Here is a 19,732-nt window from a genome sequence, read left to right as displayed (position 1 = left end):
TTAACCAAAGTGCTTATATGGGTTTAGAAAGTTTCGCCCTGGCCTTTTTTTTTTTTACCACTGCTTCCACCCTGGAGTCACACTGTGCGTGTAATTCCGTCTGTGACCGCCGGGGTCCAACACGGCGCTGTGCCCCTGATCTGACCACCGGTCCTGCGCACACTTCCGCTCACAGCGACGCCCCCGAGTCCCGTCGCGACGGAAGCGTCACCTCCCCCGGTCTGACCTGGTATTTGTAATAGTTCAGTGTTTGTTTAGACTTCGGCGGCGGCGTCTCCGTCTAAATACACGTTTGACAGTGTCCGGTGGCGACGTGAAGCATGTTTGTGTGACACGTGTAAGGCTTCGTTTCGGTTCGGTTAGCCGGTTAGCTCATTGCTAGGTAACGTTAGCTGTCAACAACGTCAACAAGCCGAGACTCGACCCAGAGATACAACTTTCTTCCATCGCGTAGCTGCTTCTTTCCCACGAGGGACGTGTTGTACAAGGACTTCTGTCTCACCCGAGGTCCCCGTCAATCGCTACGAGGAAGAACCGACGAATTTGTCCATAAGCGGTTTAACTTTCTTAGCCAACTGTTGTGAATGTGATGCTAACAGGAAGCTGCAGACCTGATACAACACTCATCTATCAGCTTATCAGTGACATTGACTACAACATGTGCAGTCGGTTGCAGCTACTGTCCTACTCGTCTGTTGAAGGTTATCATGCGTTATCATGTTCAGTCTTTGTTGATACTGGTTTGGCGATCAGATCTTCGGAGGCTGTAGTTTGGTGGTGCTGTTGTATTGAATACTATCATGTTATACCATGATGCGATTAGGGACATACAATTCAACAGCACCACAAACTACAGCCTCCACTAGTCCTGAGTGAAGGGCAGCTGCAGTGATTCTTTAGATCCCTGGAGAGTTAATCAGCCACTGTTTGTTTGTAAATCCTATTTTCTAGAAGAACACATTTAAAGATTTTCCACTGTCAGCTTCTTAAATGTTGTAAATGTTTTCTTGTCTATAGTGTTTGTGATAGTTAACTTGAGTTGTTGGGGTTTTGCATTGGTGGTTTGATGCTGCTTGACATTTACAGACACAGGACATTTCAGTGGGCATTTGTCACAGTTCTTACGACTTAGACCAAATTACTTTTTATCACCATTACCATTATTCAACTATTAGTTGTAGCCCTATTTGATTTTAAAGTGCTCTGTACTGCTTAATCAGTCAATACTGTCTGTTTGCTGTAGGACTGAGCTACTGACTACTGACTGAAATGTATCATATATCATATGATTCTACCAGCTCTCACTTGCAACTTATATCTTCAGTAGTTACATTACTGTGACTAATCATTACTTCCTGTGACAAACAAACACTTGTCCAGATAGAATACATAATCTATTTTCAGAGAAAATATAATTTCTTCAGAAAACATGTTTTGTGGGGCCAACAGTTAAAAATCCAAATATATTTATTTAACAACAATGTAAAATATATAAAAGCAGTAAATCTTCATACCAGACAATATTTCATATTTTACCACCATAACTGCCTGGATGATGATTTATTTATTGTTATTGTTTATGTTCAGTATAATCATTTGCTCACTTAATTTTCTGCTAACTGACCACTGGACCAATCAGCTGACTTTCTTCAGCACTCCTGAAATATATTTAACTTATTCAAAGATGGTTTTAAAGTCTCTCATAAAAGCTGCTGCATTGCTTCCTTGCAGGATGGAGAACTCAGAGACCAGTCCGCCCTCGGGGCCCCTGGCAGAGCCGGACAAAGGTGTAGTGCGACCCTCGGGCCCCCTCGGTCAGCTGTCCGAGTCAGCCAGGCCCTCCAAGCACAGGGAGCACCCGACCAAGTCACCAAGGAGACGGCGGGAAGGGAAGAGGCCGCAGCGACGGGGGGATGGTCACGAACAGCTGCTCCGTGGGACCGAGCGGCGGTGGTTGCCAGGCCAACCTGAGCACTTGGAGCCCTCCGGGTCAGCGAGCGACACAGCGGAAAGCTCACCTAAGAGGTTTGCACTGCAGGTTGCCAGCTGGTCCGCCATGCCACTGGCACAAGTCTGCTGCCCAGGACATGAGGTGTCTTGACTCTTTTTTTTCTTTTTTTCCCCCCTCCTCACAGGAGAGCCCACTTTCTACATGGACCGTATCCAGCCACTCACTTCGGACCCAAAGCCTGTATTCTTCCCAACCCGACTTCAGTCATGTAAGCATGAGGCTGCTGTGTGTGACAAACTGATGTTTTTTGGGGACATTGACACAGTAAAAGCTTGTGTAACTGTGTGAGATAAGATAAAATGCTAATGCTGTGGTTGGATGTTACATGCAATGGGGTGATTCACTGAACAGAGCACATATTCTTTTTCAGCTGATCTCACAGTTTTTCCTCGCACTTGATCTGTAAACACACGCTTACTAAACTACCTGCAAAATGCCTGTTATCCGCTTCGCAAAGGAGGAGAAAGAAAAATGGTAAAGTAGATATAAATAGATGTTTTCTTGGACCTCACTCAGACAGATGTCATATAAAGTGTCATAAGAGTAAATTAGTGACTTCAGCTGTTAGTACGTGTAGAGTAGGTGTAATATTTTTGAGGAGACATGAGGTGAGACAGTATAATGGTGACATTTGACTTTATTTTGAGTCAGGATTAAATTGAAAATAAAGTTTCAAGACATTGTGATATGTAACAGCTTGTGCTTATTATTCTTACTTTTTGACCTATTGCTTTCTCTGCCTGTATTTCCGTGTACACAACATGTCTTCTTTAGACGGCAATGGTTAACGTATCTCTGTGTGTTTGTATTTGTTTTCCTCACTCACTTTGTGTTTGTGTCTGTTTCTCTCCTCCAGGCACATCCAGGACCCGGCCAGCCAGAGGCTCACCTGGAATAAACCCCCGGTCAACGTTCTCGTTATCAGGAAGATCCGAGATGAGAGCTTGGTCGAGCCTTTCAAAGAGCTCTGCAGATTTCTAGTGGAGGTACAGTATTTGATATGACGTTAATGCTGTCATAGGCTTTTTGTTCTTGCAGGGGAGGAAAATGTAATGTCGATAAGTTTGTATAATATATCAGCACTTACAATTTTCAACTTAAATCTGAACCAACTCTGCATTTTTCACGTTATAAATATGAGGTGTGCTTACAACACATCATTTAAATGTGAATTATTGATGGAAAATCTGCATTTTGTCATAATGTAATTCAGAATATAGTCCGGTCCCCTTGCATGTTTACAAACAACTGATGAGTACAAGCTTTTTACAGAATGTGTATATTAAAGATTTAGATTTTTTCTGTTTTTCCGTGTGTGCTTTGGCTGTTGTCACTGAAGCGTGTCTCTGTGTATCAGGAGAAGCAGATGATGGTGTACGTGGAGCGCAGGGTCGCAGACGACGCTACGCTGTCAAAGGACGAGGCCTTCGGGTCCATACGCAACCAGCTCTGCACCTTCAGGGAGGGTGAGAGATGTTTAAAAGTCAAAGTGATGAACATAGTTTTACATAAAACTATATTTTCTGGCCCCTTGGGGGACACAGCAGTGACATATCACCTTTTCAGTTGATTTGTGAACTTTTCAACTTGCTGGCAAACAACCGCAATATCTCAATTTCCAAAATAGCCACAAACAAAAACTGTAAGTAAATCTATTGTTTTAAAAACTTCAGAATGTCTTCCCCAAAAATGAAAGCAGTAAGTCTCACAAACTGGGAATGCTGAAGAAATACCAGGGCCTCCTTCCTTGTACTTAAATACAGTCAATCTATTCTTTTTTTATTATTATTTATTTCTGCAGTCAAAGTTCAGTTCAGATCCCATTACCACCATATAAAATATATCACAATGGTCTTTTGTTGCGTGACGTTGTCTCCGTTGCTGTGCGTCAGCCATGACCATATTTGAAGTTGTTGTGAAATTATAGCTTGAAGGAGGAAACTAATTTCTTCAGTAAAAATTCTTCTTCTGATCTTTTTGGATGATATGCTGGCCGGTGGCCACACGTGGGGTCTGTCCTCAGCTGCTCTCATGGAGGACTCTTTGGACATTTTCTGCCCTTTTGACTTTTTTGAAACGGAAACATTTTGACTATTTTTAGTGTTTTCTTGTTGTGTTGTAACAGCTGTGTTCTCCTCCACCTGCAGGTTACGATGATATCTCCGACTGCATCGACCTGATCATCTGTCTGGGTGGAGACGGGACTCTGCTTTACGCCTCCTCTCTTTTCCAGGTAATATCACTTCGTCCAAGATTTTTTTTTTACTTAAATATTGTCCTTTACCATTCTCTGGATATGATACTGTCAAATCTATTATTAACATTGGTTTTGATTTTGCTGTGGAATAATTGTATTTGATCCTACTCCTTCTCTATGTTTACTCTTTTGTTTTATTTTATTTTTTGTAAAAAATAAATAAATAAATAGTATTTATTATTTTCTTATTCTTTCCTTTACAAGAACCCTGGTCTTAACAAGCAGGTGGAGGTCAGGCAATACTTCATGTCTGGAAATTCTGATAAATTGTTAATTTTGATATTTTGTCTTTTGAAATAATAATAACTATGAATCAAATTGCTGAACTTTTGCTGATTTGAAGATCAAAAACATACACATGACTTAAAATAGCTGTGGCCCAATTTTGGGGGAAAATTAAATAATAATAATAATAATTCATTGATTTGAGTATAATATCACAGATTTAAAAAAATGTATATTATAAGTAATACCAACCTGAGCTAAATTTCAAGTGTCGTAACAAAGAGTCTAAATTCTTATGTCAATGTGATATTTAATCTTTTCTATTTTTAATAAATTTACAATAATTTATTTTTGCAAATGTTGTCATTATAGTGTATTGAGTATAGAATGATAGGGATATTTTATTTTTAAACTATTTAAGCATAATAATTTCTGAATGGCCTCTATGTAGCTTGGTCACCAGGTGAGTTTCAGGTGACGACGGTTGTGAGGAGGGTGAATCCAGCAGAAGCAGTAAGAACCTTGTTTCTTCTCTTTCTGCAGGGCAGCGTCCCTCCAGTCATGGCGTTCCACCTCGGGTCCCTGGGTTTCCTGACCCCCTTCAAGTTTGAGTCGTACAAAACTGAAGTGGACAAAGTATTTGAAGGTGAAGTTCAACTTTATATGAAATCATAAATTCCTGTTTACTGAAGCGACACATATTCACTAAATCCATGTTAATCAGATTGTCTTGGCTTTTGTGTAAACCTATTTACATCTGCACGTGGGTTATTTTAGGCAACGCGGCCATCACTCTGCGCAGTCGTCTGAAAGTCAAGGTGGTGAAGGACCTGCTCCAGAGAGCAGGCCAGCAGCCATACAGCCAAGAGCAGCAGCAGCAGCAGGAGCAGCAACATGAGCACAATGGACTCCTTCCTCACGGACACACCAACAGCGAGGCTGGCAAGGTCACCCTGCAGCTACAGGTGAGGACTAAAGTGTCAAGGGGAACACATTACTGGATACTGGACTCATTACCTACACCAACTGAGCTTGGGTGTGTATGTATTTAATACCAAAAAAGATATAGTAAGTTCACTTCTTTGTTGTTGAAGTGTACTGGTGGTTATGTCCTGGTCAATTGGTTAATATTTGAGAGGACACCACAGATTGCACTGCAGCAACTTCTCCAGAAGATGAGGAACTCTGCGTAATTGCTGTTTGGTCCAGAGTGACCAGGAGCAGATGAAGTTCCTCTGCTGTAGTTCCTGTTGTGATAACTGTCCTTGCTGTTAGGCGCTTTCTGAGACTATTGCGGTGGAGTTGAATTTTGCTGATTGGTCCCAAACTCATGGCTGTGCACAGTTTTATCCACACAATAAGATAACACTGGTGTCAATATTAGAACAAGAAGTTAGACGTTTTCAGCTCTCCCCAGGGATAAAGATTGTTTGTGAGAAGTTGTTTTAAGTCTCTCAGAAGTCAGATATCTGAGGAAGGATGTTCACTAGCTGGATTGTTTTTTGTTGGCTCTCGTAACCCCTCAGTCAGTTAGTCACACAAGAGTAAATACAAACAACAGCAGGACGACTCCGTGTTTTTTGTTCCCTTTTGTGTGAACATTGCATCTCAAATGCAGTTTAAAAAAAAAGTGATCGGCCTAATTCTCCGGACTGATGTGCAGATTCAGTGGAAACACAGTTACAGGAATGTTTAAAGGGAACATAAAGTTCCTGAGTTTAGTTCCTCAGGTTCCATCGTTCTTGGTGATGCTTGGTCTAAAACAGCTCAAACAGCAGTGCGACTGTGTTTCGTCCTCTTCATTATTTCCTGATCATTACACGCTGCACACGCTGCTGCGAGCAACAGAAGATGATGGAGGCAGAGTGAGTGTGTGCGCGCGCGTGTGCGTGTCTCTCGTTTTATTTTCATCACGGGTTTATTTTGTTGCGTGCGCGCATGTGAGACGGCACGGCGAGTGAGCCAGCATCAGCTCGGTTGCCGGGGCGACAGTCATAATAGAGGCGATATGGGAGAGAAAGTCTGATGTTGTGAAGTTCTGTTGAGCCAGTTGCCATGGACACCGTGGCGTCAACGGCGCAGTCAATATTTAATGAGCTCTGACGCTCTCGGTCTGACACACTGTGACCAAACAACATTCCACCCTGCTGCAGACACACACACACACACACACACACACACACACACACACACACACACACACACACACACACACACACACTCTCACAAAACACACATTTTTAGCACTCTCTTCTCTCCCCTGGGTTTTTCGTCTCATCAATTAAAGACAGTGATGGATGGTTCTGGTCTCCGAACCAGAGTTGGACCTCACATTACATCACGTCTGCCGCGTGCAGCAGGATGTTAGTGTTGCGCTCTGCTGACGTCAGTACATCTGCCAGACATCAACCGCTCAGCATCACCGCTCAGCATCACCACTCGGCCCTGCAGGATTCTGTGTGACCGACCAAAGTGTGGAACATGATCGGTATGCTGCTGCCTGTCTGCCCCACCAGGATTTCAGCATTTGATCGGCCCCATAACTCTCTCTCTGCTTCTGCTGCTAAATTGCAATGATTACATTTACAGTCATAATTATTGTCTATGAAAAGGGAATTTCATATTTGAAGTCTGGCCCTTTTTTTTGGTATCTAGAGTTTTTTTTTTTATATTACATATCTAAAACCAGTAGGGCTGCTGACGATTCTTTTAATTATCTATTAATCTGTCGATTATTTTCCTCGATTAATCGATTAGTGTTTTGGTCCATGAAATGGTGAAAAATGTTGATCGTGTTTCCCAAAATCCCAAGATGATGTTTTGAAGAGCAGAGGAAGTAGAAAATATTTACATTTATGAAGCTGAAATCAGAGAATCTCGGGGGGAAAATTCATTAAAAACTACTAAAATGATCACAATAGTTGACGATTCGTTTAGCAGTCGAGTGTTGCAGGTCTTAAAAACCAGCATAGTTATTTTATCTACATAGTCTCCCGCCGTTGAGGTTTTCATTTAAAACAGTTTGTTCGTCAGCTGAATGGTTTAGAGTTGGACCTTGGACCAAGGACAAGCTGATTGGTTGTTGGTGCTGACAGTGACACCATGTGGATATTTATATATAACACTTCACATTGAGTGAAAGCTTTACATGTTATAAAATCATCACATCTCATCTTATAATCTACATGAAACTATGTTCCTCATCATATTTAACTCACTTTTCATTCGGCCTTTGTCATATTTGGTACAAAACATCTTTTATGGATCCTGAATGAAAGCCATTTTCCTTCTTCTTATTTTTTAAATATTCATTTTCCTGTATTTAAGAGCCTTAATGTACATCTATTGCACATTGTGTATATGCACACAAAAACATTTATGGCATTTGGCCTGTAGATGGCACTGCAGCAACACATTTTATATATGTGATCATAAGTCAGTGATTATTATTATGAGTATGATTTTGCCTCTACAAAGCTTTAATAGTACCAAACTGGATTAAGGTTTTTGTCCTATACAATAATTACTAATTCAGATTAAAAACTACTGAAATATCACATTGGAACACTGAAGTCATTACGACATTATTTTGCTCTTGTTTTGTTTTTCTAATCTTGTGTGGTCCTGTGTGTTCTACAGGTGTTGAATGAGGTGGTGGTTGATCGAGGTCCATCCTCGTACCTGTCTAACGTCGACTTGTACCTCAATGGACGACTCATCACCTCCGTGCAGGGAGACGGTGAGGACACCCACACACCTTTCATGATGCCGCTCTTTGGACTAGACTTTGTAATGAAATGTTTTTCTGTTTCTACTCCAACTGAAACAAAGGGGTGAAATGAATTTGAAATAGTGGAGTCTCAGGGGGAACAACTCAAATGAATGGAACGGTGAACCGCCTCCCCTCTCTGTCCTCCAGGTGTGATTGTGTCCACGCCGACGGGCAGCACGGCGTACGCGGCCGCAGCAGGCGCCTCGATGATCCACCCCAATGTACCGGCCATCATGGTCACGCCCATCTGCCCTCACTCGCTCTCCTTCAGGCCCATTGTCGTCCCTGCGGGGGTGGAGCTCATGGTAACGTACACGACTGTCACGCCACACACACCTGGCATAGGCTCACAGTTTCTTCTGTTCACCTGTTCACTAATTGAAAATCTAAAATGGTGGGTGCTCTTATTCATAAATGTCATTGTCCGTCAATTCGTTCATCCTCTTCTCTCCTCAAACAGATCACTCTGTCTCCAGACGCCAGGAACACGGCCTGGGTGTCGTTCGACGGCAGGAAGAGACAGGAGATCCAACATGGAGACTGGTAAAGTTTCATTCCCCTGTCATTATCTGTAGGTGTTTTAAATTTAGGTGTAATTTGATTTCTTCTTTTCTCCCAACAGCATCAAGATCACCACATCCTGTTACCCGGTGCCGTCCATCTGTTGTCACGACCTGGTGTACGACTGGTTCGAGAGCCTGGCTCAGTGTCTGCACTGGAACGTGCGCAAGCGGCAGGCGCGACTGGCGGACATCTCGGACTCATCCGACACGGAGAACTGAAGCAGAACGAGGGTGGGGGCGCTTCGACCGGCCCCGAGTTAAAGACGTTCAGCCCGACGCCCTCCGCAGCCGCTGAGTGAGTGAAAATGAGGCGGTCATGACTGAAACACCAGACTGTGACATGTGAGAGCACAGCAGCGTTACATTAGTCCTAAGAATAGCATGTTCAGCGAGAAGACTGTGTGTACAGTATTTCATACACAGAATCGTCATTTCACCACATTCCAGTAAACAAACAGGGAGAAAAGCATGTCTCCCTCCTAGAAATAAAGAAAAATTACTATTGTTGCTTTAACGATGATGTAATCCTTTGATGTGAACGACGAGGATAGGAGCTCTTCGTCCTTCTTCATTCATCTGAAAGCTTTTTTTTTTTTTTTTTGGACTTGAATTACATTGCATCATCACCGTGACGATCGGTGTTCACGCTGACGTGACTTTGAGAGGTCAGAGGTGGAGAAACACAAATTATACTAAAGGATGGTCGACTCTGAACTTTAATGTAAATTTGTACATACAGGATGGTAGAATTAATTTATTATATTATGTCATGTTTATGTGATATTTATGTTTTCAGGATGGGAGATTGTAAAAGTGATACATTTCACATTTATTTCAGATAATGGGCCAATTCTTTTCAGTTCTTCACAACATGTGCTCTACGTGTCCTCACTTTTTTTTGTTGTTTCTCTTGTGGCCCAGTTTAAATTATTTCAATATTGCATTAAGTGGAACAAAATCTTACACTAGCTGTCATTTTCATGACTGAATCTATCAAATTGTCAAAGTGTGTAGCAGAAGACTGATGAGAAAATAAAGCGTCAAAAACTTTCCACCTTTGTTTCATGTCTGATCTTTGTGTGAAGCCAAACTTTCTGAGGCATTTTAAAGGGTTTTAGGTTGTATATAAATGCTACTAATGGATATCAAAACAAATATGCCTTTCCATTATTTTTGGGCAGCAACTAAGTTATCTAAATTATTTTGACATTATCATGCCATTGATTAATCAATAAGTCTATGCGTCTTATCTTTAAGGTGCCCAGCTTATGTTGGTACAACCAAGGGGGGAAAATCTCACGTTGGTGAAGCAGGATCGTCAATTTTTTTTTCTTTTTGTTTGAAAATGAGAAATGAATCTCATTCAACTGACTTATTTTTTCTGGTCCCGTTATTATCCCACCAATGCCATGAAGGAGAAATATCCCCCAAAAATAAAAAATGATCACAATACTTGTGCTTTCTATATATTTATTGCAATAATAAGATACAGATATATTTCCAGACATCCATTTTTTTAATTAAATTATACTCCAATATTGCATGAGACAGTCTCCAGGATGACACTGATCCAAAAGTGGACGACTAGGTGATCAAAAGACACGGTTTCTGACCAGAGCTAAAAACATGGATGTTATTACAGTTTCACTTTTTATTTTCTCCCAGAAATGTGCGATGAGAAGCAGCAGCGCAGAGAAGTGATGATACTACAATATACAACAGACCAATACTGTGCAGCAGTCAAGAACAACTGGGAGAAGAATTCATTTTCTCTCGTTTGTGAAACGTTTTTTTTTTTTTTGCCAATATTGAGCGACTTGCAACTCAAGAAGACACAGAGATGCACTTTGCCCATTTTTGGGGACGAAATGAAAAAAGACAAAAAAACAGATATCAGAAAACAAACGAGAGCAGGAGAACAGACGACTGAATGACGGTCGAGGTGGGTTCATGTTCAGGTCAAACAGAAGGACAAACTCTACAGAAAGTGTTTGGAATATATTATTTTTTACCACATCAGATCATGTGGGAAGTGGCGGGTTGCTCTTCCACACAAGCCACTGTTTTTTATGACCTCGGGTTAATGACAGAGTTGTGAATGAGAAATACAGCAAAACACATTCAATGTTTCTGTGTAAAAAGAAAAAATACAGATGTTGACAGCTAATAAATCCCCGCAGCTTTCTAATAACCCAGACGAAACCTTTAAAATGACTACACTACTGATGAACATAAAAAAAGAGCATTATAAACATTGAGGAGGTATAATTTATATTCCCGGTAAAAAAAAGAAAAGGAGGAAAAAAAGTTCCGTAGACTGTACGTATATATTTGATATATCAATAGAATCCATATATAAATGATACATTCCTATTTTTTTCTTTATACTTAAATATAATCCTGGCTGTGACTAAAGAGAAGCTTCTAAGACATTTTCTAGCCAGAGGGATGATGGGAAGGACCAAGCTCGGACCACGGGCTGCCGGGTACCAAGCTCCGACCGGGAACCAGAACGGTCGTCGAGCTGGATCCACGAGGAAACGCCCGCGACCTTTCCGACATGTCGGTTCGACCGGTTCAGATGCGAGTCTAGTGTCGAACACACAAGCGGTTTCATTGAGACCAGTAATCTTTGTTTATAGCTGGACACTAACAACCTTGTTGCTGCGCTGCATTATTTTTTTCAAAGATGTTAAAAGGTTTTGAGTTGAGTTCGACACTGCATGTTTACAAAATGAACAAATTCAACAACTCTGCCGCGTTACATCAGCATGCAGAACATCATGATTAGTCGTGTTTGGCACTAGTTTGCTTTACTTCTCATCTGTTTGCAGATAAATCAAATCAATGTTTTGTCTTCTTGCTTTAGTTGTACAACAAATGCTGAAATAAAAAAAAGAAAAGGAACATTAAGTGCTGTGTCCCAGTCGCTCAAATTCACTCTCACAGACGAGTCCCACGTTATACCATGAACCAGACGCCATAAACATTCTGACGATGGCAAGTACCTCAAAGAGCCGCAACTGCTCTGGTCTCCAAATACTTCTCCAGCCACAATATAGTTGAGTTTTTTATTTTTTTTATTTTTTTATTAGTAAACTACTGGATTTGGTCCACCCGGCTTCGTTTCAAAGTAGACGCAACTGGTCAGATTTGCATTTTTTTTTAAGTGCTGCCTGAGGAAAACATTACACTTGCTGGCGTTTGACAGGATGTGAAACGAGCTCCCGCAGGAGTTTAATCACAATAACACATAAAAAAATAAATTTTGAGGGCTTTCTGGCTTTCTCCGGAATTAACATGATTGTACCAAACGACCCGGAACGAAGATACTAAAAACAAAAAGCATTTTCCCTTACTGGTCAGTTTGGGCATGATGGCTAAGATCAGATCTGGATTCGAACTCACTGAAAAATACAAATAAAAGATGGGACATAAATGAAAAAACAAAGAAAAAATAAGATGTTGAAATAACACGAGAAACTGAGAAAATAGAAAAATAAGTTGTTGTTGTTGCTGTGACGGGCTTTTCGTTGACGACTTCCTCAGGCAAAACGTGTCCGGTGGCAGTTTTTTAGTTGAACATAAATAACATTAGAGTGGGAGGAGTCAAATCCACCATAAGGCTTTTCTTTAACATACACCACCCTACCCCCTCCCCCCGTTGTTGTAGCCGTTAACTTTTGAGGGTGGTGACGATCCGGGGTTCTGGTTTCATCGGTGCTGTTCGGTGGACGATCCCGTGCAGAGGAGACGGAGGCCTCAGATGGGGCGGACCACCGGGTCCTGGGTCACAGGCGGCAGGGAGGGGAGGACAGAGACAGAGAAGTAGAGAGTGATGGGATTTGTAAGAAGTTTATGTTTCAGCAGTCTGGGGTTTAGTCTCACTCCCACCATCTTCCTTCCTCTGTTGCGTCGTCGTATCCTCCCCGTCTTCCTCCTCCTCCTCCTCCCCCTCCTCCCCCTCCTGATCCTCCTCCTCTTCCTCCGTGTGCTGCTCCAGCTCTTCTCTGGTGATCATCTCAAAGTCGTTTCCGTTGCTGTGCTGCGAGCCTTCGTCCTCACGCCGGTCGCTGTCCGTGTCCGAGTGCCTCTCCGCCGCTGCTTCTTCTTTACTCTCCTCTCCCCCGACCTCTTTGCTCTCCTCCTCTTCCTCCTCCTCCTCCTCTTCGTCGCAGTCCTTCTTCTCGCTGTCCGACTTCTCGTCGCTGTCCGACTTCTGAGCCTTGCCCGAGGCGTCGTCGGCGTCCTTCTCGTCTGTCTTGTCCGAGCCTTTCTTGTTGCCGGACCGCGGCCCTTTGTACTCGTGAGTGTAGAGCGGCCTGAACGAGTCGATGAAGCCGACGTCCGCCGTCAGGTTGGGGAGGAACCAGAAGTGATGGCGCCCGCCGGTCACCAGCCAGATGAGCAGGAAGAGGATGCAGCGGGCTGAGGAGGGAGGCGACAACCATTGAGATTAAATATGGCAAATTAACATCAACAGACAAGTCTGCTAACACTGAACTATGTATCCGGTCAGTATCAGATGAAGAATTTTGAATGATCAGTCTATGATAAAGGGGTAAAGCTTCAGAACAACCTATTATTGCAATTAATAAAATTACATTTAATGGTTTCTTTCTAGGGGTCATGCCTCACCCTGCCACAGGATTTCATGGATATTAGTTCTGTAGTTTTTGTTTAACCCAAACAAACACACACTGATGAAAACATAAGCTCCTTGGCAGAAGTTACAAAATGAGACATTCTAGGAGTCACATTAGAAAAGAGCTCTACAGACAGGAGTGAGTGGAAGTCAACAAATCTGATATTTGCTGAATCTTACTCGTATTTGCTCAGCGCCTAATATATAATGTTTCAAACAGTTACTAAGCTGAAAACTGAAAAATGTGCTTTGATTAGTCAAATCATTTTGGCAGGTATGAATTTTGAAGTTTTAGCACAGCTCGACTGATGTATCGATTGGACAATTATATCGGCCGATAAGAGTCTTTCACATACACGTCGGTATCTGCATTCATATTAGCTGATAGGCTTTGATTTGAAATACATTTTTTATTCAAGTTCTACATATTCGGTTGCATTTGTGTTTTCTTTGTATTTTTTTGTTATTTATAATGAAGTTGATAGTTTAATTGTTAAATATCAGGCCTCAATTACATTTGTCATAAGGGTAAGATAACGATAAAGATAATAATGATTTTTTTGAATCATTGCCAATAAAAAAAGAAAAAGAAAATCTTCTGATATATTGGTATATGCATTTTTTTATCAGCACACATTGGTATCTGCATCGCCTCCCAAAAATCCATTTTGTGTAGAATAATCGCAGTAGAAGTCTAGAAATACATAAAAAAAATTAAAGGGGCCCAGTAGACGATTTTTCTTTGAACACGTGAACTCACCGACAGCCAGAAGCAAGATACTGGCCACGAAACAGCCAGCGGCGACACTTAGGTAGTAAACCCCGACGCGCATTTCTGCCGGCCACAGTGGGAAGAGAGTGGCTGCGATCACCGCGATGACTGAAACACAGAAACACAGAACCCACAGACGGTGTGTGAGCATCAGCTGCTGTCGGCAAACAGACGAGCAGCCGTTCACAACTCGTTCAGAAGAAACGTATATGATTCACAACCAGCGACTCACCGAGGATCAGTCCCATGGCAAACGTCTTGAAATGGACGGGATCGTAGATCCACACGTAAACCTGAAGGAAGGACACAAAGTTGTCAACGTGTTTTTACTGTTTTCGAGGATCAGAAACTTTTGTCTGACAGATCATCTGTGTGCGATAGATCATCTGTGTGTGTGTGTGTGTGCGCGCACGCAGGCACCTCATTTCCATCCAAGAACAGCTGATCCTCGTGGGGCTCCAGTTTAAACTTCTTCTTAACTTCCTTCTTCTTCTTGGGGCTTCCAGGACTGTCATCCTGCCAATTCAAATACAAAGGCACATTTTTTAACCTCTATTCTTTTCAAAATGAAATGAATGTGACAGTTAGTGGGTAATAATTAGTGGGTGACATTGCTCTTTGTGGTGTGACACTTTGACAGTTGTCTACATTAAAAGAAGCACTTTAAATATCAATACAAGCAGGCACAGAAATTGAAACCTGTCAATTTTCCCACTCTGTGATCATTTCTCTTTTCCCTAACTAGCCCAGTCCAGGCAAACCTGAGCTCCCTCTTTCTAAGAGATTTGTCTCACTCTCTATACTTTGAACCTGCACAGCAAAGTCAATATTCACCCATTTCATTGACGGGTTACGAGTCCGATCAGATCAGCTGCGTCGAGGCAACTCTGACCGGTCGTAAATCAAACGAACAGAACGGAAAAAAAGTCTGGGGGGAAAGTCCGAGCACTGTGAAACACAGATAACACCGACGCGTCAAACGTTGCTGACGTCTAACGGTTCTAAAACATTTTCAAACAAGCCGGTGTGCTGTGATCATCCACTTTTCATTCCACAGGAAAAGACGTGTGAGTGGAATGAGTTCAGACTGTGACAGAACTCATCTAGTGAGGACTGAGGTGTTGTCTGAGAGCGTGCGAGAGTCGGGTAACGTACGCTCTTGTCTTTCTTAGTTTCAGCAACTTCGGTCTCTTTCTTCTTCTCTTTCTCCTTCTTCCCTTTTTTCTCCTCCTCTTTGCTGCTGTCGCTCTTGGTTTTCTCCTTCTCCTTCTCTTTCTCCTTCTCTTTCTCCTTCTCTTTCTCCTTCTTTGTGTCTTTCTCAGGTTTCTTCTTCATCACTTTGAGAGCTCGGTGGAAGAACTGCTTCTTTAGAAGTCTACAGACGAACAGCGAAAACATCAGGTTATCAGGGGCTTAAAACATTCATCATATTCTGGATTTTAAAGACCAAACAATAAAAAGAAAAGAAGAAAATCTATAATGATGATAACTATTAGTAACTGAAATATCGTTGCAGTTGTATGTAGGTGTATTGGCGTGTGTGGCAGCCGACCTGTTGCAGTAATCCAACACGGACTCCCTGGTGGTGAACAGCGCCTCCTCTCCTTTCTTAGCTTTAGCCCATTTGGAGTCCATCAGACAGTCCACGGCCTTGGAGGCTAAATGTGAGGACGATTAAAGGCAGCCATTAAAAATAAATAGATTACAACTGAGCCAGAACATGTCGTGTGGCGAATATCCTGTAAACTGTTAAATCTCAACATTGACTGTCCCGTAACTTCCATGAAGAGCCTTCACTAAAACTGTGCTACGGTTTCAGGCAAAGATCTTTAAATTCTTACTCAATTATCATATAATCAGACCAGTCCCAAATTCATTCTGCAGCATGTCAATGACGCCAAACGTACAATCTGTTCTCCACATGATGAATGTACGTCCTATATTCACTTCTTTTTGGTCTGTTTCTGTCCTGAGGGAAACATCTGGCTTTTCAGCTGCTGAAAGCTTGTTGCCAACTGTGTCAGTCTCCTGTCTGCTTCTGAGCGGTTAGTATGCAGCGGGTTTTTGACAGATACACAATGAGTTGATACACACTGAGCTGAGAGTCACTGAAAAGCTCCATGAAACAGACTCAGGTGATAATCCTCCGACGATTCATCAGCAAGAGAGAAGTCTTTCCTCTTATCTCACCATTTTTACATTGTCCTTTAATTCACTGTTATTATGAAAACATGGATCATGGCGGTTTTAAGTAGGTCGACTCATCATCTCTTCATTTGACAAGGAGGGTGATGGATGAACCAAGGATCATAACTACAGGCTGTAGAAATACAGAAGCTAAGGTAAGCACTGGTAAAATATGATGGTGATCATGAGAGTAGTAACCGACCTCCGCAGTCGCACGTTATTTCACCCACAACTACTGATCAGTCTGTGTGATTGACTACTGACAGGAGGCAGGTTTTGACAGTCACATCCTGCTTCACACTCCGCCTGTCGCCTCGCACAGCTCACAGACGAACACTCACCGATGAAGTAGTCGACTCTGTGGCCCATCATGTTCGTGGACTTGGTGGGGCAATTGAATCTGAGGTACTTGGCCACCGCCTTCTCCTCCTTAGTGGGCTCGCTCACCTCCTGCAGGGCCAGACAAAAACAAACAAACAAACAAACACACACACACACACACACACACACACACACACACACACACACACACACACACACACACACACACACACACACACACACACACACACACACACACACACACACACACACACACAGATTAACATTGATGCACACACAAGCACATACAGAAGAAAAAAAATCAGTCAAATTTGTCCTCAATCTGGTAAAATGATGCCGTATTATTTTCTGGCGCTGAATTACAGGCATAAAAGGGTTAAGGTTAGGTTATTTGAAAGTATCGCCCTGGGCTCTGGGATATTTATTAATCTTATTTTTCACTATTTTCTACAAATTGAATAAACAAAATGAGAATCGCCACATTACTGGATAATGACAATCCATACTTGCAGCCCAATTAGCTATTATACATTTATACATTTTCTGACATTAACAAGTCTTATACACAGAATAGATACAAAACACTTTTTCTGCAAAAGTCAAAGTAGGGGTCACTCTCCTATTTACAAAGATTTGACTCAATGTAAGTAAAACAAAAATGGCAAAGGAAGGGAAACTAGACATATAACGTCAGACACAAAACTTCCTGTTCAGCTTCAGCTGAAAAACAGGTTTTTTCTCACTCCTGTTCAAATGGCGGGTAGAGAATTCATCACTATAAAGCGGCTAAAACAAGAAATATCTACAATTGATAACTTGATTGACATTATTTACAATATCAGGAATAATGTTTTTCTGTCGTTGCCAAATATTCCTTGAAATAAGTTTGTCTCAGTCTTGAGTGAAGAGATGAGGTCCTATCTCCTTGTCTTAACAATTCTGTTACATTTACTCCTTAATATTTAATTCTTCGTCCTACTGTAACAACAACTTTGCCACTTTATCTTTCGAGGGGCTGCATATCAATTTGAAACTCTTTTGGGGCGATTCATCCTGTAATCAGCTTTAGAAGCGAGAATTCCTGTAAAAGTAAATGTTCACGGACTAGGCAGGACAAGTATACACACAGACACAGTCTTATGTTAATTGTATCAACTGCTTCAATAATGGGTAAGTGACCATCTTCTCCCTATCCTGCCAGCAGCACTGAGGGGAATGAGAGCATTGGCACAGTGAGATTCAGAGCCCACACACCATCCACTCCAGCTGGCGCTGACCCGCAACATGAGGAGGGCAAGTGCATCAAAAAGGCCTTTGTTCAAAGAAGCAGGTATCAGTCACACGGCTCGGTTACATGAGCCCCCCCCCCCCCCCTCCTGTCACCATCTGTACGATCTACCTGGCTTGATGGCTTGAGTATCAGCACAGGCCTGAACTTCAGGCTCAACTCCGGGTTTTCCATCCTTTACGCAGTTGGTAAATCACCATGGTAACGTATGCCGAACGGCTAACGACCCTCTCCGGGAGCAGGTTAGGTTGAAGAGATCAAAGCCAGTCACCAGTCCATTGGACTACCGACCAATCAGATCACCAAGAAACCAGAGTCATCCTTCTACACGATCGTGACGGTCCAGGTTTGAGGCTGGAACCAGGCCAACTACCACGAGATGCATTTTATTCGGAGCAAAAAAGAAATTGGAAAAGGGGGGGGGGGGGGGGCAAAGGTATAATGGTATATTCAAACTTCTACAAGTGGAATACGGTGAGTTGGCTTGTTTTGAGGGACACTATGAAACCCAGTGCCACTGAAACTGTATCAGAAACACTTCACAATAAAGTTACGTGAACCTGTAGCTGTCGCGTCCACTGCCTCGGTACAACCCGCACAGCAAGTTACACTGCGATACACAGCGTTGCATCAACGTATATTAGTACATGAATATATATATATATATTATATATATATATATTACGTAATTACATTTCGCACAGATTGGCCCCCGCGTTATGTAAATACGCCTGGTTTGAGCTGACGCAGCTTAGCCAGCGAACCCCTTTCGCAGCCACTTCTCACAGTGAGAACGGTTCACACGGCTCACAGGAACGAGTAATGCCGTGGATGCACCGGGTACACCGGGTACACCGGCCCGTGGGGGCTCCTGGCAGCGGGAGACGGTGACTAGTCTCGTCCAACGACAGAAACACTCGTATTTGTCTTCGCTAGCCAGCTAATGCTAGCTGCCGTTAGCCATCATCTGGCCGCATCCGCCGTCCGTTTACCGAGAAGCTGCCGCGAACGAAACGTTCCGCAACAGCTCGAAAATCTGCGCCTGGTCTTTGATTCGTTGTCCGTCGCCTGACACGGGCAGTTCTTTCTCTCAAAGAAAGAGAAATGAAGAAGTGAGTGATGTTACCTGGATCCGCTTCTTGTGTCTCCTGCGCTCCGCCATGATCCTCCAACTCAGCTTCTCCAACGTGCGCGAGGCGGCGGCGCACGCGCATGGAGGGTAAAGTATCGCGAGAGTACGACGGTTAACGCCCCCTAAACGGGAACTGCGTTCACAACATTCATTTTCTCCTCACACCCTCTGGTGTTGGGAGAGGGCTCTTTGATATTAATTACCATCCACCCATTAGATCCATAGATTATGAAAAACTAGTCCTTTTTTTCTTATCAGAAATGTCAAAACACTAAATTTGACTTTGTATTTGTTTTGTACTTAATTGGCCTTGTTTTGTTTTAATGGTCATGAACTGAGAGGAAGGATTTACTAATACATGCTTCTTCACCTGATTTTCCCATACCGCAACAGGAAGATAATACTGCAGATTTTGTACATAGAAAAACAACCTTTATTTACAATCCAACAAACAGAAATAGGTATCAAACATTCAAATCCAAAACTTTGATATTTCTTTTTTTGGGGGGGTTAAATGGGATTTCTGTGGTCTTTATGC

At 42.5% G+C, this 19,732-nt stretch overlaps 2 protein-coding genes across 8 annotated transcripts; one reads left to right on the top strand and one right to left on the bottom strand.

Annotated features, from left to right (window-relative positions):
* Nucleotides 1-116: 116 nt before the first annotated feature.
* On the top strand, nt 117-9,880 carry nadkb (NAD kinase b). Of its 6 annotated transcripts, none has more exons than XM_035633535.2 (12): nt 117-219; nt 1,732-2,025; nt 2,136-2,219; nt 2,868-2,997; nt 3,351-3,477; nt 4,159-4,244; nt 5,037-5,139; nt 5,271-5,458; nt 8,133-8,232; nt 8,413-8,570; nt 8,726-8,808; nt 8,888-9,880. In XM_035633535.2, exons 2-12 carry the CDS (start codon nt 1,733-1,735, stop codon nt 9,045-9,047), a joined length of 1,512 nt encoding a protein of 503 aa, XP_035489428.1. In that variant the 5' UTR covers nt 117-219; nt 1,732; the 3' UTR covers nt 9,048-9,880. The 6 variants fall into 6 exon arrangements, with proteins under 6 accessions (XP_035489428.1, XP_047187838.1, XP_035489430.1 ...); XM_047331882.1 differs by having other exon boundaries at nt 150-229; XM_035633537.2 differs by having other exon boundaries at nt 207-337.
* A 404-nt stretch (nt 9,881-10,284) lies between these two features.
* On the bottom strand, nt 10,285-19,391 carry sec62 (SEC62 homolog, preprotein translocation factor). Of its 2 annotated transcripts, none has more exons than XM_035633541.2 (8): nt 19,189-19,391; nt 16,774-16,882; nt 15,798-15,903; nt 15,401-15,620; nt 14,666-14,761; nt 14,478-14,538; nt 14,234-14,353; nt 10,285-13,256 (listed from the first exon to the last, which is right to left on the bottom strand). In XM_035633541.2, the coding sequence occupies exons 1-8, from the start codon at nt 19,222-19,224 to the stop codon at nt 12,685-12,687; spliced, it is 1,320 nt and encodes a 439-aa protein (XP_035489434.2). In that variant the 5' UTR covers nt 19,225-19,391; the 3' UTR covers nt 10,285-12,684. The 2 variants fall into 2 exon arrangements, with proteins under 2 accessions (XP_035489434.2, XP_035489433.2); XM_035633540.2 differs by lacking the exon at nt 19,189-19,391 and adding an exon at nt 18,174-18,339.
* Between the last annotated feature and the right edge of the window lie 341 nt (nt 19,392-19,732).

Source organism: Scophthalmus maximus, chromosome 5, assembly GCF_022379125.1.
Source record: "Scophthalmus maximus strain ysfricsl-2021 chromosome 5, ASM2237912v1, whole genome shotgun sequence".
NCBI lineage: Eukaryota > Metazoa > Chordata > Actinopteri > Pleuronectiformes > Scophthalmidae > Scophthalmus > Scophthalmus maximus.
This window is presented reverse-complemented; position numbering and strand designations above follow the sequence as displayed.